General features: G+C 41.4%; 1 protein-coding gene and 1 pseudogene across 3 annotated transcripts in view; both read right to left on the bottom strand.

Annotated features, from left to right (window-relative positions):
- The window catches only part of LOC111871835 (neuroligin-4, X-linked), a 756,550-nt gene that overhangs the window by 71,563 nt on the left and 662,141 nt on the right, over positions 1-22,846 (bottom strand). For all 3 annotated transcript variants that reach the window (XM_033754434.1, XM_023865206.2, XM_033754432.1), the window contains exon 5: positions 11,306-11,458. In XM_033754434.1, the coding sequence (XP_033610325.1) occupies positions 11,306-11,458 (153 nt within the window). The remainder of the gene's footprint in view (positions 1-11,305; positions 11,459-22,846) is intronic.
- On the bottom strand, positions 4,143-4,261 carry LOC111871866 (annotated as a pseudogene).

Here is a 22,846-nt window from a genome sequence, read left to right as displayed (position 1 = left end):
TGGATACTTCAGGATCTCATTGAAACGCCTCTGTGGTCTAGTGGTCAGAGTTCCTGGCTACAGATCCAGAGGTCCCGGGTTCAATTCCCGACGCTACCAGTTTTTCTGAGAAGCAGTGGGTCTGTAACGGGGTCCACTCAGCCTCGTGAGGAAAACTGAGGAGCTATTTCAAGGAAATAGCGGCTCCTGTCTAGAAAACTGAAACTAACGGCCTTAGGGATCCGTTGCGCTGACCACGCGACACCCTCTATCCGCTAACTTCGCCGACAAGCAGCGGTCGCTCGGTCGGTATAGTTCGCTTGCAGGCTACAGGCCATGGAGTTTTTTTTTTGTATATAAAGGAGTGAAAACGAACGAATGATGCGCTTCTGTCGCCAGCTGACTGACGGGTCAGCGCCTCAAAATGGACGACGAGACTTTCAATTCGCGGAAGTGACCACTCGTGATGTCATTCCCACATCCTACGCTTCCACAAGTCTGCTCTTATGGAAACGCTGCTAGTTCCGTTATTAAGGGACAATTTTCCGTATCCACAAGTTAGGCCTATGTAACGCCGAATTGAAGCACGGACTGAGAAGGCAGGAGAAGGAAGCGACTATGGCCTCTTGTAAGACTCTCTTACATTGTCATGGAAGGTGCGACAGGACCGTGAATAATCTCTCAGGAAAACTGAGGGACGAGAAAAGAAGCAGAAGCCCTCAATTTCTCTACAGTCAATCAGTCAACTGATCAATTAATCCAAGTAATGAATTAACAGCACTGATAATGTGGTATTTGAAGCAATTGTTTTCGATAACATTAAGGTGGGTCTTAGGAAAATTAGACTGCGGGGAAGGGATTGGCTCAAGATGGCTTCTAATGGCTGGCTTCGGCGAGTCTGTCATTTTGTTAGTCTCAATCATTCAGGATCTTAGATGCGCTATCCTTCTTCAATGGCTCTTCCAGGCTATTCAGGGTCCTGGCCTCTTATTCAGTTCCGTAATCATTTTTTATAGATGGATAGACTCCTTGGGTGAGTGATCAGCTCTTTGGAAGGCCACACACAAAATAAACACATATACACACCGAACATCCATATCTGAAGTGGAATTCGAACCCACGATCCCAGCTTCCGAGCGAGAGAAGACAGTTCATGATTTAGACTGAGCGGCTACTGTGACCGGCCTCAGATACGCTTCCTGCTCCTAGCAGCACGCCCATCCCACCATATGCCTCCAGATTTGTCTTTGCTAAAAATATTAGGTTGCCTGTGGGCCCAGAAGTTAAGTGAGTCCTTGTCTCCACGGCTGGGTGTTCCGTGTTCTGGGATTCCGGATGAAAACTGCCTCCAATTATGGGGGGAGCTACGAATATACTGAATAAGCAATTAAGAAGAGGGAGAGATGAACTTCCTGCTAGAGGGCTTGACGCAGGGTTGCAACACTAGCCCGTAAAACTTTCGTGCTGTCAAATTTTAGCATTGGCCTTGGAACTACCATTAATGAGTGCGCATATATGCCAGTGTGTTCTGCTGATCCGGGATTGGCCAATGCAAGCGCTAAAATGTGTCATGGCCAACTTATATAAGCCTCTATTAGCGCTTGCTCACCTCCTTTGTGCTAACGTAAAAAAGTAATATTGAAATGCGTTCAATCTGCGAAAAAAAAATAATAATAAAGGTAAAGTTGTCCCTGTGCTTAACTAATTAAGCACTACGTCATGAGGACGTATGGGAGTGGATGTATAGATCCACGTTTTCTTGACCTCGGCACTAGCTGGAGGTGAGTGGTCAGCTTCACACCCTGGCTGCTTTAATCCTGAGGAAAGAGCCCCCAGTATCCATTTGATAGGAGGCTTAGAGAGCCCCAGAGCCGGTTTGGACGATGTGGAGAAAAGAAAATTCTTGACCGCAACGGGACTCGAACTCCGACCTCTCGTTAGTCCAGCCAGACCCTGTACCAACTGCAATATTCCGGCTCCCAAATAATATTAATATGTTCATTTTCTTAGGTTATACCATTTGGATATGATAGATATTTTCGGCGATTCGGGAGTATATTTTGCCTTCATATTTGTGTTTGAAGCGTGCAACAACCTAAGAATTGAATTAACTTCAATAATTAACCAGCATGAAGCTAGTAACAACACCACAGTTCATATAACTAATTGCACTTTGGCCCTGAGGTCGACTCAACCACTAACAGAAATGAGTACCAGGAATCTTCCTGGGGGTAAAGACCGGCAGGCGCATAAAGCTGACAACCTCACCGTCATCTGTGATCCGACTGTCTAGAAAACGTGGGAGCCTGGACGTCTCACAACCATATGGGCCTCCACGGACTGTTGCAGGAGATAGCTTCATATAATTAATAAGGTGAATTTCGGTTGGTTTTCAACGGTATTGCGTTGCTTCATAAAGGAGTTTCTTCACATACAGATTGGTTTCAACTCGTAGAGTCAGCTTTCGCCAGCATCGCTGTTACTTCATCTGCTGTTTCTCGCGTGCATTATTTTTGCCAAACGGTCAAAGACTTTCATGGCATGAACGCGTCTAGAGGTTTCATACGACCAAGTAGACAAAGCTTCGGAAGGGCTTCTCTGCAGTTTGCGTTAGTGCTTTGAGACTAGTGACTCTATTCGCTGTTTCACGATTCGATTCGCCGGTTTTTCTTTCTGCTGATACATATTCAAAGTCATAGCCCAAATGCAATCAATGATATATCCTGAACTAATAATTAGGTTGCCTCACAAGTGGCCCCCTAACCTCTGTTCCTTTGAATATAAAGTCATGTGCCAGCAGCACCCGAATTCGGTACACACAATTAAATTCATCGAACCCCACAATTTTATGCTAGAATTCTCAGTGTTTCTCAACTAGAAGCCTATTACTCCATTTTCGTCGCTTCGTAAGGTTCAGTCAACGAAAATGACTGTTTTACAAGTAATGGTCATTTAGTTTCCTTATAGTCACTGAATAGTCTGTGTTTAATATTACGATTTCTGCGGAAATATCCTACTAATGGAGTCAACTACTGTTACGTTCCTCACCTTTACGTATCGTCTTGTAAAGTAAGGATAAATTTGTCTCTGAGCTTAATTCATTAAGCACTATGCCCTGAAGACGTAAGGGAATGGAGGTATAACTCCATTGTTCTTGACTTCTGCACTAGATGAAGTTGAGTGGTCAGATTCACGACTCGGCCGCTTTATCCCCATGAAAAAGAAAACACAGAGTCCATTGTATAGGAGATTGAGTGGGCCCGGAGCTAGTCTGGAAGGTGTGGAGTAGAGAAAAATTCTTTCCCCCTACCGAGAATCGAACTCGGCCCCGTCCAGCCCGTCGCCATTCCGACTAAGCTATCGCGGTTATTCTGTTGTTGTGGTATTACAGGGTGTTTCTGACAAGTCAAATTTTTGTATATTCCCTACATAATTTTTAATTACGAATGATCAAGGTGGATATTAATGAAATCTCAGTAATTTTAATACAATATATATATATATATATAGCTTTGTTCTATACTATAAATGAATAAGTGCACACCTGCTATAGTTGTAAACATATTCCTTGGTAGGTCCAGGATATCACCAATTCAGCAATCGTTCCACTTCCCTCTGCTCCCTGAGGTTCACCTATATATATTTAGTTTCCACTTCCTTCATTCTCCTTGAGACACACCTGTATATCCTTAGGTTCCACTGCCCTCTGTTTCTTGAGAGTCACCTGTATATACTGATACTGATACTTACTGATACTCTTCCCTCTGCTCCCTGAGACACAGCTGTATATACTTATATATACTTAGGTTCTAGTTCCTTCTGCTCCCTGAGACACACCTGTATATACTTAGGATCCATTACCCTCTGCTTCTTGAGAGTCACCTGTATGTACTTATGTAAGGAGGATGCGCGGGTAGCTAAGTACAGCCTTAGAGATCAGTAACGGGAGATAATGGTAGGGCCCAGACCGGCGAAATGAAATGCCAATGAGACTGGGTCCACTCATTGGCCTATTGTACCTGCCCCGGATGATTATGATGATGGAGAATTTGGTCACTTTCTCCACCACAAATCCCACTTGACCAGATCCGGGGTCGAACCCGGGCTGCCGCTGTGGGAAGTCTACGACTAACCGCTTGAGCTATGGCGCGGCCAAAATTAAGTGCCAGCAGCACTTGGTGTTCCCAAGCGATCACCCATCCAAGTACTGACCACGCCCAATATTGCATAACTTCGGTGATCGGACGAGAACTGATGTTTTCAACGAGGTTAGGCCGTTATCCTCAAAGTAAGTAAGTGGACCTGTTTTTCATCCGCGCTTACCTCTTTAAATGCCTAAAATTTTTCAATGGTATAAATGGATTAGTAAAAGCAGAAGGGACAGGGAGGTGATTTTTATTGCTCTGTTATTCACAGAGGCGCAGCACACGTGCTCCTGTCTGTCCTTTCATAAGAGCATCAACTAATTAGTTTCTTCTGCGTACTCCACGTTTTGTTCCCCTTCAACGATCTTAATTACATCCAAATTAGTATTCCAATTACAATCAGAGAGAGCTCCGTGCCGTAAATCTATTTCTCTGGGATAAAATTTCCTAATGACCAAGGATAAGACGAAATATGGCAATATAAATGTATTTTAAAGCCTTTAAGATTTCTGAATCTGTTTCACTAGGAACCGGTTTCTTAATGCAGAACTATCTTGCGTACTTTAATAACTGAAATGCTGCTTGTGCATAGAAATAGAAATAGAAATATGTCGTGATTCTATCTTTTTTAATGAATTCAGAATGATAGAAGGAATGAATGGTCAGATTTACAACTTCATGATTCACGAAATAAGACGAATCAGTCTACTTAAATAAGTTACAAGGGAGAACTTAGTCATCTTACTTGAAACAGTGACAAATTTTCATAAAAACGTTAGGTAGTTAGTAGCCGAATTCCGGCCTCGGTGGCACTGGTTCGAACCCAGGTAAGAGCAGGTTGGGTCTATAGTTATCAGAGTGGCACTGTGACATGTTTCTCTCAAGTAACTCCGTCTCCTTTGTCAATTCTCGTTTCGACAGCTGCTCCATATTCATCAGTCATCCTGATATTGACGCTGTATAATCTAGATACTTAGAACATCGTCAAATGACAAAATTAGCTACGAAAATATTACAAAGATTATTTGCGGGGTCTCGACATGTGACTGTCTGAAAGTATATCTTGGACTTCGACTCACAACATGCATGCAGCATGTGCCTCTGGAATATCAGCAAAAAACGCCAACAACAACTCGTGAAACAACACGAAGCTATAATTAACATCAATAATGAATGACCTTAATGCCTAAATTAGTAATCTTATACACTGTCAACTGTCCGATATACATTTCTTACAGGCTCACACGAGAGCACAGGGTTTGACTCTCCTGCCGCCTTCAGATGTTGGTAGTCAAAATCAACAGCATTCTCTGTTAATTTTTGTTTCTACTCTCAGTGGCAGTGATTTCGTTCGAATGTTTTATAATCTAAATACTTCGCTGCCGGTCACGGTAGCCGAGCGGTCTAAGGCATGCACTGTCTTCGCTCGCTCGGAAGCCGGGATCGTGGTTCGAATCCCACTAAGGGCATGGATGTTTGTGTGCGTTTTTCTGTGTTTGTGTACAGGTAGAGTCCTTGTGACGAGCTGATCACCCGCCCAAAGAGTCCTACCGAATGTGTAAGATCTAAAAAAACCGAAGTGAACGGAGATGTTCATGGAGGTAGGCCTAGGCCCACTGGGGCTCTAATGCCAAGGAAAAAAAAATACTTCGCTAGTGCGACTACCACTAGACCATAGTCACTAACGTTCAAAACAAAACAGCAATATCACTTTCTGACAAAAGCAAAGCAAACTCCTGAAACATGTTTGTATCGAATGTGGGCCTTCCCTGAACACTGGTAATGTAAAATTTTATATTAGCATTATATCTCAATTATCCGCCTCGTCCCAGTTTTTTATATTCTTTCTCCTGAGACGAAGGTACATAAGATTTTAGTACTACAAGATGATATACAATTTGCCTAATAAAATTTTGTAAGATAAGAAGAAAGAAAGTTGCCTGACGAAATATCCGTTTTGTAATTGTGGTCTTGGTTCAAAGATTTTGTAGTGATCTGACGTGAAAATCGTTTGATATCATAGAACAATCAGATGACAATATAATTTTATTCAGGCAATCAAAATATTATATGGAGTGTGGGAACTGCCCACATTCAAGTAAGTGTGACAACGCAAGCGTCGTTGCTTAGCAATGTGGGATGTCATATGAAGAGACAACCACTGGAGGATCAATGTCAAAGATAAGAATGTGTAAGCAAGAAAATATTTCAGTTGCCAAAAGATAGCGACGGGAGTGCTGCTTATAACTGGCCATGTGCAAATTATATCTTGAATTTGTATCAATTAAATGGAAAAGCACTATCAATGTGTCTGTGTACCGGTGGGGGATATCAATATATATCGGCTGAATTTTTCGTACATTAAAGTTCTGTAACTGTCCAGTTTATGGGAAGGTCAATTGATGTTTGTGTATGGTTAGGGTTTTGTGAATTTCCTCACTTTCGCCTCACAATTAGGAATTTTCCCCCCTTGAGACATGCAGCAAGTGGCTTGGGTCAAGCTTGAAGCCAGCTGCCCTTTCGTAAATCAGTTAATTTAATGCGTAACAAGGCCGAGTTCTTTAGAAATTCTAAACTTGACAGGGGGAGTCATAAATTTAGCAGCGTCGTTTCCTGCTAACCCAAAATCTCAGTTTGGCAGCCACGCAGCAGGTGGCAAAGTTCACCCCTAAACTGTACACTAGTGGAGATTCGCTTTCCTAATTGGAGGAGAATGATAAGCAACCTCCCAGTCTGCCCGGTCCAGCCAATCATCGTCTGAAGTGGGGGGTCCTTTGCCCGAATTTTGAGTAACCAGGGCAAGTATTTACCATTCAGAGGGTGCTTGGCAAGGAGACTTTGAAAGTTACGTTCACCGGGGGTACACGTGTTCGGATCCCCGTAAACACGCCCTGTGGTAACTATTAAGTGTGCGTCCCCAGAACAGTAAGTAAGCCTACATCCACGAATCTGTGAAGTGTAACAATACGGGGCTGTTTCTATTTAATTAGTGCAAATTTAATAAAGACTCCATACAGTTAATTGGTGTTGTGGTGATTTCCCTACGCCTAAAGCCCCACTAATCACCCAAGTCGTGGCCAATCAACACGCCCTGAAAGGAATCGAATTGCTCTACCGGAGCTAGCAGAACCGAAGAAAAACGGTTACAGTTCTCATAGCTGAGTATCATTTTGACAGGAATATATGACAAAGAAAAATGAATATGAAAAATGGGGACTAGTAATATATGGAAAAAACAAAATACTCATACATTGTTGGAGGGGTAATACACGTCTATTAATTTAGAAGAGATGTAACACATGTATGGAAGCATGTACGTATAAAAAAAGGTAAAGTTCTCCCTGTAACAGGCTGTGGAGGCCCATAGGGTTGTGAGACGTCGAGGTTCCCTCATTTTCTAAATAATCAGCTCTCAGAAGAAGGTGAGGTTTCTCAGCCTTACACTCCGGCCAACCTATACCTCCAGGAATACTCCTGGTACTCATTTCTGTTAGAGGCTGAGTCGACCCCAGTGCCATAATGCAGATAGAAGGATTAGGTAAATTGGAAAATGCAATTACCTCATCGGAAATCGAACCCTCGACTTTCTGGCTTGTAGCATAGTGCCTCAACTAATTACGCTACAAAGAGATTTCAGCATATACGTGTACGTATTCAGGTACAAAATTGATACAAGCGGTAACCGAAATATTAAACAGAAAAAGGATTACTTAGGAAGCTGGAGTAATGAGTTCCTTAAATTCGGTATGGTAAAATGTAGATGTCACTCTAGCCGAGCGGTCTAAGGCATGCACTGTCTTCGCTCGCTTGAAAACCGGGATCGTGGGTTCGGATCTGTTTCCTGTGAGGTACGAACTGAATTCTTATATATTATTCTTATACACTGCCGGTCACAGTAGCCGAGCGGTCTAAGGCATGCACTGTCTTCGCTCGCTTGAAAACCGGGATCGTGGGTTCGGATCTGTTTCCTGTGAGGTACGAACTGAATTCTTATATATTATTCTTATACACTGCCGGTCACAGTAGCCGAGCGGTCTAAGGCATGCACTGTCTTCGCTCGCTTGAAAACCGGGATCGTGGGTTCGGATCTGTTTCCTGTGAGGTACGAACTGAATTCTTATATATTATTCTTATACACTGCCGGTCACAGTAGCCGAGCGGTCTAAGGCATGTACTGTCTTCGCTCGCTTGGTTCGAATCCCACTCAGGCATGGCTGTTTAGTGTGTGTGTGTCCGTTTTTCTGTGTTTGTGTACAGGTAGAGGCCTTGCGACGAGCTGATCACCCGCCGAAGGAGTCCTACCGAATGTGTAAGATCTAGAAAAGCCGAAGTGAACGGAGAAGTTCATGGAGGTAGGCCTAGGCCCACTGGGGCTGTAGTGCCAAGGAAAAGAAAAATGTAGATGCGACCAGCAATAGAGAAGTAAATTTGCATGAAGAAATAATTAGGAATATTTTAATATGTGGATCTAAGATGCGGAAGACATGATAGAAATGGAGCCATATACTACTCTGTACTGAAACTGACTCTGAGGAAATCGCCTGGAATATTCTTGTGGAGTAATGCTGGAAACATAAAAATAGGAGGAATCAAAAGGACAGAAGATGTGACGATTTGTACACAACTACACAAAAGAAAAGTATTTGTTGTCATGGTCATGACAAACGAATGAGAGATGGAGGGCTACCAAACATAAATCAAATTTCATAAATACAGAAGAAGAATGGAAGAAAGACCGCGATGAAGTTGATACGAAGCAGGAGACGGCAATGATGACTGGGCATCTGTAAACTGATCTTTTGACAAAGGAAAGCAAACTAGTCACTGGAATATGACGTCAGCTTTTCTAAACCGGATATGTGCCAACACGTGATCCGAGGGATTATATCGCATAACGAAGGCATATAATTACAATATTGCAGGTCCTACATAAACAGGTCTGCCATACACTATTGGGATATTCATAGAAAACAAACTTCACGAGATGTACACTCCGATTTTCTTCAAATATTACACGTACAAATATTGTATGTACTCCAAATATTTGTTAGTCTAGATAAGCAGAGGGGCCTCCTTTGAAGGCCCCAGTGACGTATCCAAAATAAATTATTATTGAATTACATTTCAATATCAATAATAACGCGTTTTATTTATTTACAAACCACCTGATAATGGTTCATGCGACCGAAATATGTAGTGGTTGAAAAAGAGAATAAAGGTGATGAAACCATTGACATATTTATTAATTATTAGTTTCAATCAATTAGCAGTTGCCTGAGGATGGCCTTATAGGGCCGAAACTAATCACAACATAAAATAAAAATGTGATTTCAATGTCATTTTAAGAAATTTAAATGTGAGCGTAAAGACATTTTAAAATAAAATTTTATGTTCCATTAGAGCCGGAAACAAGTGGATGAGTGATGTATCAATGCAACAGGATGCTGTATAATATTATTTTGAATTTTTAATAAATTTTATTAAAATTTCATTTACTTCCTTTTGTTTACGGTTCTCTATATTATAACTCAGCAGGTTACCATTTTTGGAAAAAGAACGATAAATAAACTTTTTTCAAGATCTGCATGGAATGGCCGTCTCCGTGGTCTAGTGCTCAGAGTTCCTCGCTAGAGATCTAGAGGACCCGGGTTCGATTTCCGGCGCTACCGGATTTTCTGAGAAGTTGTGGGTCTGGAACGTGGTCCACTCAGCCTCGTGAGAATAACTGAGGAGCTGTTTCAAGGAAACAGCGGCTCCGGTCTATAAAACCGAAAAGCCTTGGGGATTCGTTGTGCTAACAACGAGACACCCTCTATCCGTTAAGTTGGCACTAACTTAGCCACAAGCGGCGGTTGTTCGGTCGGTATAGGTCGCTTGCGGACTAAAGTCACGGAATTTGTATTTTGTTTTGTTATCAGGTTTTATGTGCAATTGCAGAATCCTATTGAAGAGGGCGTATGACGCAGACTGTCAGTTGCCTAAAGATGCCTGCAGCTTCCGCTTATCAAGTCCAGCAGAATTCACTGCTGCTGAACAAGACACAGGACCAGTTCTGCTCCTTATATTTGGAAAACGGTAAACACTAGCTTTTTCATCATGGAGTGGAATTTACTCTATATAGCCAAATGTGGATTTCCTGTATTCTAGTGTCTACTACTTTGTGTGTATAAACGTCTACCTACACAAACTCTAGCCACGTCTGGAAAAGAATATTGTGACATGTCAATGCATTGCCAGGCAACGGCTCGATAAAAACTTCCGCGATACGAACGCTCATCAATAGGACGAATGTTTCGTTGTTAGGCAACAGTCAGCTCACCAATGGACTGGCTTTATAGTTATCACGTGACTTGTTTTCTGTGTGGTCTGCACTACGCAACAATGGAACTGTGTTTTCTGTGCTTAGCCGCTTTTTAAGTTTCCTAATCTATACACAATTTGTAGAAATCCTTGGACGGGGGATGAGACCGTCGCAAGGCCGCTACCTACACACAGAACAAACCCATACAGACATCCATGCCTCGAATGGGATTCGAACCCACGTCCCCAGTGTTCGAGCGAGCGAAGACGGTTTCATGCCTTATATTGTGCGCCCACTGTGATTGTAAATTATATGTTTGAAATGATGTACCATTGTGCGCCGACGTTCGCCTGGAAGTTCTTTGGAAAGCCACATGAAACAACAATCAAAATAACTAACATCCTGCAAAGAACTGGACCCGGGACCTACCGAGTACGAAGCTGGCAGTGCTACTCATAGTTACTCAACCTCGACTTTCGAGCAGACGGATTTGAATTAAATCTATTTTAAGCGACGTAGAAAAAAATGCCGTCTTTTGGGGTGTGGCCTCTTGTAGATATTGTGTTAACCGACGTTTCGGATGAACGTATCGCCTCCATCTTTAGAGTATAAAAATCCGCGAACGAGGAACCAGCGTCAGTAGGTGGCTGAAGATTTCTCACGCTGGTTCCTAGCTCGCGGATTTTTTATACACTGAAGAAGGAGGCGATACGGTCCTCCGAAACGTCGGTTAACACAATATCTATACAGGGTCACATCCCAGAAGACAGCATTCTTCATAGTCACAGCCGTGAAACCCTCAAATCTTACAACGTAAAGAAAGTCATGGATAATTACAGTTGTAGAAAGTGGGGTGTGTTTACAGGCCAGCTGAACTTACCAAGGACTCCCAGCCGGAAGTTCAGAGTGACGACGATGACATGGCCGTAGCTGGCCAAGACGCTGCCGTCATAAGGATTACCAGAGTTCCACTCGTAAGACTCGCCGTGTATGTACACCATTACAGCATACGGCGCCTCCAGTCCGCGGTTTCCTGCAACCAGATTGTAATGAGCGGCTCACTCACTGGTCCTGCACCACTTACAAATGAGATGAACTTAATTTTACGCATGCGTAACTTATATAAACCAAGATCGAAACGTTTCGCTGCCGAATTAAATGCACCAGCTCAAATAACAATTCAAGGACACCGCCACCTAAACACTGACGTTGGCAGTAGTAGCTCTGAAAGATTAGCTCTGATTAATTAGTGATAAGCTTAATTTTTTTCCTTGGCTCTACAGCCCCAGTGAGCCTAGGCCTACCTCCATGAACTTCTCCGTTCACTTCGGTTTTTCTAGATCTTACACATTCGGTAGGACTCCTTGGGCGGGTGATCAGCTCGTCGCAAAGCCTCTACTTGTACACAAACACAGGAAAACGCACACATACAAACTAAACATCCATGCCCTGTGTGGGATTCGAACCCATGATTCCGGTTTCCAAGCGAGCGAAAACAGCTACCGTGACCGGCGGTAGGCCTAATACTGGCCTCGAATTAATGTGACTTCTTCACTAAGAGAATAGAGATGTTAGAGGTAGCCCCCCCCCCCCGCTCTCTGAGCTTATGAAGAGTTGTACTTCTTTTCCCCTTACATCCCCACTGACACACCTATTCTCACAGACACTACTTCGTCCTTCTTAGCTCCAAATATTTTCCTGAGCACTTTATTCTCAAATTCTTGTAATTTATGTACTTCCCTCAAAGTAACAGACAATATTACATTCCTCCACAAAATAAGTGGATGTACAGAATACTTCATTATTACACGCCGTGTTTCACGAGATGATTTCCGGATATCAAAGTAAGTAAAAGAACTCACTAAAGTCTTTCTTACGTAAGGTAGAGACATTGAAAGGTGTCAGTTCCTGCCGCCACATTCTGAAAATCCGACTATTTTTTTCTGTGGGAATATTTGGAGTGAAAGTGGGGCTTCTTAAAAATAGAAGAGCAAATTCGGGATCTTTGCATGTTTACGAATTTCCTTCCATGTAGAAGTGAGTATTGTATCCGATCATATAGAAGCCACTCGCCGACCTCTATTAAGGAACTAAAAGTAAAGAGTTTATTAATAGTTCTTTCATCTGTTTTCATCTTACGCGCAACCTGTTAATCTTAGAAGCATTTAAGGTGTGACCATGGAATGAGGAAATCTGTATTACTATTTTCATACAAGCGAAGTTCAGGGTCTTCGACAGCGGAAGGAATGATGGGCGATCCACAACTGAAGGAAGAGCTTCCAGAATATATTCCTCTTTTAATTTACTTCTCGAATGAATACTGCTGCTATTTAATGGCCAGGAATTCATTTTCTACCTTGAAATATTATGAAATTGACCCATTAATACGAAAATAATAACAACTTCAAAAGAATGGTATTTGACCTACAGTAAGGTACAACATTGTATGTATTATATATCCAGTCAGAGAGTCCTCATTAAAACTTTAAATTAGCCAGAAGGATTATTATTTTGTTTATGACTGGGATTTTGTGGAGTTGCACATGTTTTATACGAACTGCGATTTATATTTTTTTTATTCAATACCTATGAAACCTGTTACTGACCTTGCATATTACACAAAAGTAACAAAACGCTATTCTCAAATTTTGCGTCCTGTTGCATATAGTAGTTGAGTATGTGAGACTTTCAGCACATGAGAATGGCCCCTTAGGGTTGAAACATATTAATAAACAACTGTTGCGTTGATGGTATGATTTGTATATGTTGATCGTAAAACAATTCACTGAACTGAAAAATATTCCTGCCAATTCTAAGTAGTATGACATAGCAAGCATTCAGCATTTAAATATCTGTAAAACTTTGTCTGATAACACCGTTCAGGGGTGTCTTAAATGAAACTGGAAGGGACCTAAAAAATGTTTGGGAAAAAGTATACTTTTCTGAAGTTCATACGCGCACTTCAATGGCGTCAAGGAAAAAAGCAGAAGTCGGAATAGACTTGCAGACACTTTTGTCCGTGTGTTGGGTTTATATGTAATGAGTTGCAATAACAATCAAGTGCGATCTGCCCAGATAAAGACGGCGTTTAGCTGATAATACAACGATCATCTCAAAGTGAATTTCCTGAACAAGTTTCCTGGTTTCTTACGCGGCTCATTACAACTCCACAGAGTCCACTGCAACATAACCTACATTTCCAATTCTAAACTATCTCATTCAAGAATAACTGCGTAATATTCAATTATCGAAAATAGACATGTGATATAATCATGAAGAGATAAAACAAAACGCATTCTGATCATCTGACACTGGATATACAGAGTTACTACAAAGGATTCATTCCATTTCAAAACATTATATTGGTCGCCCCGTGCTTTTCCGTTTACACAGACAACCAGTATCCTTAACATATTTTTTTTAGCGTGAACAATATTATATTCTGGGATATTATGCCGTGTAGTCTGGTAGATATTTGCTGCTGCTTTGGATGAATGCGCTGACTCCGTCTATAGGTCCTAAGAGTAAGACAAGCAAGAAACAAACAGCAAGCAACAACAGTAAACTTCTACCAAACTACACCGTGTCATTTCCTAGAAGATTAGTGTTCTTAGGCGTCATAGTACGTGAGTGTCTCAGATCTTCAGAAAACTATTCGGAGCTTGCGTTAATTAATTACGAAATTATTGAATGTCGTAGTAAATATATAATGACAGAATTTTCAGCCAGTCGCACTTCGGACTTACGTTTTAATGCGTTCCCGAAAAGAAGTTATACGTCGAAAAGGACCTATATTGTTAATGTCTGCAGCTTAAGACTCAGATGCAGTTTCAACATTTTAAACCTTAGTAAGCGATAATTCATCAGGGCCTCGGCATAGTTCAAGTGGTTAGTCGTTGGCTTCCCACCGCGGTGGCCCTGGTTCGATCTCTGGTCCTGTCAAGTGGGATTTGTGGTGGGCAAAGTGGCGCTGGGGTAGGTTTTCTCCGAGTACTTCGGTTTCCCCTACTAATCTTCATTCCACCAGTTGCTCCACAATCACCCTCATCTATCATCTTGTGCTGGTACAATAGGCCAGAAGTGGCCGCAGTACAAGGGACTTAGTCCCACCCCACTAGCAATAAAAAATGATAAAAAAGAGATATTTCTGCTGTTTCTATTACAAAATCAATAAAGGGATAAAATGCCATAGACTTAAATATTTAAACTACTGTAAAACCTCGACAATCCAAACTAATGAAAGCATTGGTGTGCTCGGAATATAGAACCGTTCGGATTATTGGTTTTAAAACTGTAAAATCCGATTTTTAGTTAATTTATTTATTCAAGAGATTTATAGGTAAATGTTTTATTATAAAGATGATCGATACCTGCAGACGTTGCCTACTCGTCACGTCTGGTAGGCGGTTATAATCTTCACCACCCAGGAAGGAAGGTCCATTAATAAATAATATCATGTTTACATTAATTCATTTTTACTGCAAGGAAGTAAGAAATTAGATTAAATTAGTAAGATTTCAGGTGCCGTTTTTTCTTTTCGTACTGTGGGCCAGATCGGATTACTGCGAATCAGGCTTAACGTGAGTTAGAATTACCAAAGTTCCAATATATTCAAAATATTAAGAAGTACTTAAATTAGTTATTAAAAAGTATGTAAGTTAGTTAATATTTTGCAATGGATAGTTAAAGAGTCACTTATGGGGCTACAGGAGCATTATTAGTTGACGTAAGTCTGAAACTGTACTGCCTCTATGCTGTAGTGGTCATATTTCATGGCTACAGATCCAGAGGTCCCGTGTTCGATTCCCGGTGCTACTAGATTTTCTGACAAGTAGTGGGTCTGGAACGAGGTCCACTCAGCCTCGTAAGTATAATTGAGGAGCTATTTCAAGGAAATAGCGGCTCCTATCTAGAAAACCGAGATTAACGGCCGTGGGGATTCGTTGCCCTGACCATGCGACATCCCTTATCCGCTAAAGTTGACACTAACTTCGCCGACAAGGGGTGGTCGCTCGGTCGGTATAGTTCGCTTGCGGACTACAGGCCACGGAGTATAAGTTTAAATCTGAAACAAGAATTCTGAATTTCTATTCGTAAGTCCGAAAATTCGGCACGTAAGTCTGATGGGTGTTAATTTTGTGTGGTTTTAAGTCCAGAAATTCGTAAATCTTGAAGTCGTAAGTCGAATTACGAATACAATTAGTGGCTCTTTAGCCGAGTCAAGTAATTATAGTGTGGAGGTTTTCCTGCAAACGGCCACTTAGAAGAAAAAACCTATCTTGTCTTATAAGTAATCATATAATTGCTCGCTTTAAGTTTAATTATAAGAATTTGGGAAGAGAGAAATGAGACTTTGGGTTCTATACCAGGGAAATTTCCGTACACTCTGAGTAATTATCAAATTTCCCAGAAAGGTCATAGTTTACATGGAGATACACACAGAATCACAGTCAGATATGGAGATTCGCAGCGTTACTTGTGGTAACCCAGTGCAAGTTTCCTCATACAACTTTTATTACGAATTTTATGGAACTTCTAACATTGTAACCTCTTCAAACATCACATCCAGGTTACTTTACATGGAGCATTTTAACTTTTTTCTTTTACTTTTATACACCCTGCCAGTAACTTTACTACTTCTAGTCTTTGTTCTTCTGATATTCTTACGACCTTGCAGAGGAGAACATTTCCGTGTTTCTCGTCAAGTCATCATACATAATAATTAAGGTATCCTGTAGAAACAGTCGGGCGAGGTTAGTCTTGCAGCTATGTTTCAGCTGGGGAGTTACCTACTTAATTCCCCATCATTTCTAACAGCCAAAAGGAACTCTCCTAAGCTCCTAAAAAGCTTTCTCTGTGTATCTCACATCCTTTCAGCACACTTGAAAGAGCTCTTCCCTCTTGGAGCCAAATACACGCGTCTCGTCTTCCAGCAAGCTCAGAGGAAACAAAACACGGGTAATATATTCTGTAGTTTTTCCATGTCACCGTGGGATTTGAGCAAACTGCAGAGATACGAAATGTTTTAAGTAAACAAGACCCAAAAGAAGTTCATTATAACCTACTTATATATTTAATTAACGTCACGAAAGGATGTAAGTATATCATAAAACATAACTGTTGATGTGAATTCATGGGTTTATTTGAATTTCACAGATATCTTCCGATAGAAGATGACTTCTATCAGCAAATATAAATTGCTTTGTATCACTGATTCATTTCGCCATATATAATTACAGCTGATTGTTCTCTGATTTATTTAAGACGTAATTTTTAAGTTTAAAAGCTGTGTGGTGTTAATTTGTAGGACGACTTCTAAACGACAAATCAGAAATTATGTGAAAACAAGAATTAGGGAATCGTAATTTATAACCCCCCTCTTCCGAAACGGCAACCTCACGACCTGGCAAACCTAAGAATTCTGTGGTTCCTTTCTGTTGTTTTCAGCAAGACGCATGCGCGAGAACGCAATTTCGAGACCTCTTATCGAGCGGTGAATCTATCCGCTTCCCTGCCCTGTCGCTTGCAAAGCTAAGAACGGCTGTGGTGTAAAAGACACAAGTTGCACACGGTTGATTTCAAGCAGTACTTTCGGAGTTCTTTTGACGAGAATAGAGAAAATATACTTTTACATTTGTCCCGTTTTAGCGGTCTGGCGATGCACTATCAGGTAGACTGGAGAATTCGCCACTAGAAGCAAGCTATTATGGCATAGCTTGTTCGTTGTATAGTGCCAGCATTCTTTTAGAGGTATTGAAGAAATAAAACGAACAGCGTGGCTTTAGTCCGCAAGCGAACTATACCGACAGAGCGATCGCCGCTTGTCAGCGAAGTTAGTGCCAAATTTAGCGGATAGAGGGTGTCGCGTGGTCAGCGCAACGAATACACACTGCCGTTAATTTCGGGTTTCTAGACCGGAGCCGCTACTTTTCCAATCAAGTAATTCCTTAATTATCAACACGAGGCTGAGTGGACCCCGTTCCAGACCCACTACTTCTCAGAAAATCTAGTAGCACCGGGAATCGAACCCGGAACATATGGATCTGTAGACAAAAAATCTGACCACTAGACCACAGAGGCGGTCGTTTTGAAGAAATAGCCAAATAAAACCCTCAGGAAAGCTTTCTCGGCGCAATGTTTGGAAGCGTGAACTCCGAGGATGCTCAATTGCTAACCTTTAAATTGTGATATTCAATGAATTTACAGTTGTATTCTAAAGGATATTAGTATCTCAGTGATAGTGCTTAACATTGCCTCTACAAAGCCCTCTTAAAATGCCGACTGAGGAACTCAGTAATAGAAGTTGTGCTTTCGTAGTTCTCTTCAATTACTTCAGCGTAATTGCTGAAGAGCACCTTATCGCTTCCTCACCAGAATGGCTCTTAATTAACTATAAGTTTGTAGCAGAATCCAAATGTCAGAAGCACGAACACAAAAGCCAGCAATTAGGCACTATCCCGAGTCACTTCCAGCCATCTCTTTCCTCACAGCCCCTCTCTCTGACAGATATCTCTGTCTCGGTCCTGAAAGTAAACGTTTTCATTGACGATCCTCCACTGAAGTTTTGTGTGCATTTATTGTATCCCCCATCCGAGCCTCCTACCTTGTCCACTACACTCTTATTTTTCATTCGGTGCTACAGAATCTCAGAGGGTGGCATCTCTGGGAATACGATCATAATCCGGAACCCTCTTCCTTACAGAAAAGAGGAGGGCCATGATTAATCTTTCGCATCTTTATCTCGAGCAAAGACTCACTCATCTGATTGTAATGCTCATACTTTTCACTACCACAGAACGAGGCTGGAGACCAGTTTTTTGAATCAGAAATAAATCTGTAAAGCATGTAATACATTCAGTTTTCTTTCTAAAAAATTATAAAAATAATAACCTGGAATAGAGGGAAGCCGGGATGGAGTAGTCGGTATAGCGACTGACTACGGGCTGGACGATGGAGGGACAAGAGTTCGAATCCAGGTAGGGTCAAGAATGTTCTATTTTTCACGTAGTCCACACCAGTTCTGGGGTCCACCAAGCCTCCTATTTAATGCGTACCGGGGCTCTTTCCTTGGAGGTAAAGCGCCTGGGGCGTGAAGCTGACCACTCCCCTCCATCTAGCATCGAGGTCAAGAAAATATGGATCTATACATTCATTCACCCATACACCTTCATGGCATAGTGTTTAATTAGTTAAGCACAGGGAAAATTTTACATTTTTTTTCCTTAGCGCTACAGCCCCAGTGGGCCTAGCCCTACCTCCATGAACTTCTCCGTTCACTTCGGTTTTTCTAGATCTTACACATTCGGTAGGACTCCTTGGGCGGGTGATCAGCTCGTCGCAAGGCCTCTACCTGTACACAAACACAGCAAAACGCATACACACAAACTAAAGATCAAAGCCCTGAGTGGGATTCGAACCAATGATCCCGGTTTCCAAGCGAGCGAAGACAGTACATGCCTTAGACCGCTCGGCTACCGTGATCGGCAATTTTACATTTTACCCTGGAATAAACCTTTATTGCGTATGGGAATCTAATTGTAATAGTAGACAAAGGTTTAAATTATAATTGGCTAAATTATATTTAAAGAAATCTAAAAAGGATATGTTAATGTCGGGTCTGCTTCACGGTGCAGAGCTTTCTCAAGGATATTCAGCAAAACTCTAATTATTCAGCATACTGAGGACATTAAATTGTTTACATTTAATTTACACACTTTCTCCTTCATTTCTATCCTCTTTTATTTCTTCATACATGTACATTTGTTCCTTTGCTTCCTCTTATCTATTTTCCTATTCTTTCCTTAGCATCTTCCTTTTTTCCTTGCCTTAATTTCTTTCTTTGTTTCATCTGTCATTCCTTCATTCTCCAACTCTGTTACTCTCGTAATTTCTTTCTTTCCATCATTAGTGATTTTTGTTTTCCCTCTGATTTGCCTGTCAGCTATCCGAATATCCGCCATATACTGAACAAGAGCAATGCTTCTATTTCAACCCACTCGGGTGTTTAAGCTAACTTGCTAAGTGCAATTCGAAGGGCTGTAAACACACTACGCCCCTAGAAATTACGTTCTAGCGAGAAACTGCCTATCTGAAATATCTATGGTTACACTTCGTTTGGAATTCGAAGCAGGTAGCAGGACGAGTTAAAAGAGCAGTTCAAAGCTCTCTGAATGTTCTATATACCCCGTTATCCACGTCATGCTCACCGAAATACAGAATTAAATTATTTTAATATGCTGTAAGTATGTTGTGCAAAGTTATAGCCAGAATGAGCTCACATCTCTGGGAAGAAAAAACGGAAAGAGAGGTCGAGAGACATGTACGTGTACATATTGTTAAACGTGCCTCTTTTGTTCGCGCTCTGTCCGCAATAAGCATCTGAACTGGACTGACAGTCAATACTTCAAAGATTTCCGTCTTACCATTGAAGTCAAATGTTCTGCCTTTACTCTCTGTGAGACATCGCGCATGCGTTTTGCCTATATTTCTGCAGTAGTATGTCCTGCTGATTTTGGCATGAGGTTTTCGAAGTCATCTTATTGAAGTTATTTTTCTGCGTTGCCGCACACGTTTGCACACAGGATCATATTACATAGACTTGAAATTATTCTGACGATGGTGTATCCTGTACTTTTTTTTGGATTATTTTGGACTTCATCCATCGTCTGGTATGTAAAAGACAAAAGACCACGATGTTTCGGAGACTGGTTCTGTCTCCGTCTTCAGGTGGGTAGGGAAGGATAAACCTACTCAGCTGGGCCCTTTAGAAAGAGCTAGTCTCAATCACTGGACGTCGTGGTCTTTTGTCTTTTACATACCAGACGATGGATGAAGTCCAAAATAAGCCAAAAGGAGTACAGGATCATGTTAACTGTGTACCCATGGGCTCCGTTCTTAATGGTCCAGCGGAAGGGGAATTGTCGTCTTATTCTCTGCTTTTGCTATTTCCTGTAACCCGGTGACATAAAAATTATGTGGGATTTGAGCAATGAGTGTGAAGAGTTCTGTCTTGTGGGATTTAAGAGCGTTTAGTCAGTTGAAAGTCAAGAGACGTTTCCGAGCAACATGTCGCCTCTATCTTACGACCGAAGGAACAGACCAAGCAAAAGACCAGTAGGAAGCAGGCAGACAGCGAACACCTACAGTATGCTAGAATAATACAGTGAAAATGAATATTACATAGGTAGTATTATCTGCAACCATTCGCAGGAGAAGAGAATTAAAACACATCCACAGACAATTATGCAAGAATTATCATTGTCAATTCTCTCTACGTCAGTCGTTTTCCTTTCCAGTAGGCATTTTCAGTCCCATTGAAAGTACTTTTAAAATTATCCTGAGCGGATTTGTAATTTGACCATGCCAAACTCACTGCATGGTGCAACTCATTTCCTCCGGGAAGAACACAGAACAAAGACATCGTATAACAGTACGAATAATTTCTGTTTGAACACTGTAGGCTGTATTTTTACGTATCTCAAGTACAACTAAATTCAAAAGCAAGAGAGCTATTGAGACATGCCAGCAAGTGTCGGATTACTAAACAACGATTCGGTAGCCAGCAGGAGAGAGGCGACAGAGAAGAAATTTCAAGCCAGCAGATCTAAAGATAAATTTTATTTCCTGTACTATCCTTACTACCATGTGTTGGGAGAAGTGCTTCACGTCAGACTTTTACTGAAAATGGTGTGGCAACTGATATCCAAAATGCACACTTTCCATTCAGTTGTCTCTACCACCTAACGATGATCAGAGAGCAAAATCTTCTGCACCAGTCTCTCTCACATTGTCTTCGCAACACGCCTTTGCAGACCGTTGGTGAGCATGTTTTCTTTCTACGTTCATTTGCCGGCAATGCAGAAGCGTGCAATGCCACTCGAGCACCGAGGGCCATAACTCTACTTATGAGGTATGTTGAACCTTTCTTTGCCGATTTTCGACTCACTGGCAAAACGTAATGTTATGCCACTGTCCTGGAAAACAAGTTAGGCCAGTTTAAGAGCTTCCACAAAGTATGCTCTACTTAGGATCCTAGCATGTCCGTCAGTTATACGCAAACGAGAATTGAAGTTGTGTTCTGAAAAGAACGAGGAATGTCCAACTGTCACAATTCTGGCTTCTAAACCATGACCCTCAGAGTCTACCAAATATATACCCTGTATTTACAAGAACATTGTTAAGTAACTTCAGAGTTTATTAAATATAAATCTATACCAAGGAGTTTGTTCGGTTCGCAGGCCACACCTTTGTACGTCGAACAGAAGTAGGCCGATCTCCGGGCCGAAGTGGTTCTCGGCTCCACTGTGACGCAGCGCCCCTAGTGGGACTCCCGCTGTCACTTGTGGTCACGATTTCCGTTCATTACAGCTCTGAACTATTGTCCATTGTTGTTTTGTCCCCAATTTTATACTAATGTTACGGCGACCGTTTTTTTTTTTGTTCACAAAGCTTCTGCCTTTTGCTTTGTGCGTTACCTCGCAATAAAACTGCGTTGGCGTATTATTATTTACGAAGATAAATATAACATTTTCAATATGGACACCTGTCACTCTTTTCATTTAACTGCTGGTTTAATGACACAATGCACATGACACACATTATCAGGTATGGTATCTGTCATGTATTGATGTAAATTCATCGGTTTTGCCGAGCGGGATATCCCTAAGAGAGACGGACAGTGTCACAAAGCGCAGTAAAATGTGCTGTTAGAATATTCCTTTGATTACAGTAATATATCTATCTCCTTAAAAGTACTGTACTTTTACTTAAAAAAATAAGGGTATTCTCCAAAATCTTTTACGATGTCTTCCTCAAAATGCGTAAAGAACACGCAAAGTAGGAAGTATAGGTTCCTGTGACCCTCTTTGTCTCACGTTCCTTCTGAAAATCTCCCAAATTATTACAAAACTTCTTCATTAAGTTCAGTACGAGTCTCATAAACTGAAACTTACTGGGAGACGTGGGTTCGCATCAGTGCATTGTATCGCCAATTTTACATGAAGCGGAAATCCGATATCTTGATATATCGCAGGAGAGGCTCGTCATCGAAGAAATTTTAACGCGACATAACATGTGAGTCTCGATGACATCTGCTACGTTTTTTTTTATTTTTTTTAACGCTTTTATTCGCACTTGCACTTAAAGTCGCACGGACCTATGTTATCAATAAGAGAAGTAATAATTTTGTAACCACTGTATGTACCTTTTATTTCCTTTATATTTCCTTCTATCCGCAACACACACGATGAATATCAGCACCAGTGGGTGGAGGGTTGCATAGTACGTAATTACACTTTTGGGTAACATATGTAACAAATATAAACGGGAAAACTCAGAAATAATGCCATTGTGCAAACTCAAACTCAAATATCATTTAAATCTGCAATTAACTATTCTTTTATTGCTAGTGGGGTGGGACTAA

The sequence above is a fragment of the Cryptotermes secundus genome, unplaced genomic scaffold, assembly GCF_002891405.2.
Source record: "Cryptotermes secundus unplaced genomic scaffold, Csec_1.0 scaffold428, whole genome shotgun sequence".
Taxonomy (NCBI): Eukaryota; Metazoa; Arthropoda; class Insecta; order Blattodea; family Kalotermitidae; genus Cryptotermes; species Cryptotermes secundus.
The sequence above is the reverse complement of the archived record's forward strand: the minus strand, read 5'-3'. Positions and strand labels throughout refer to the sequence as shown.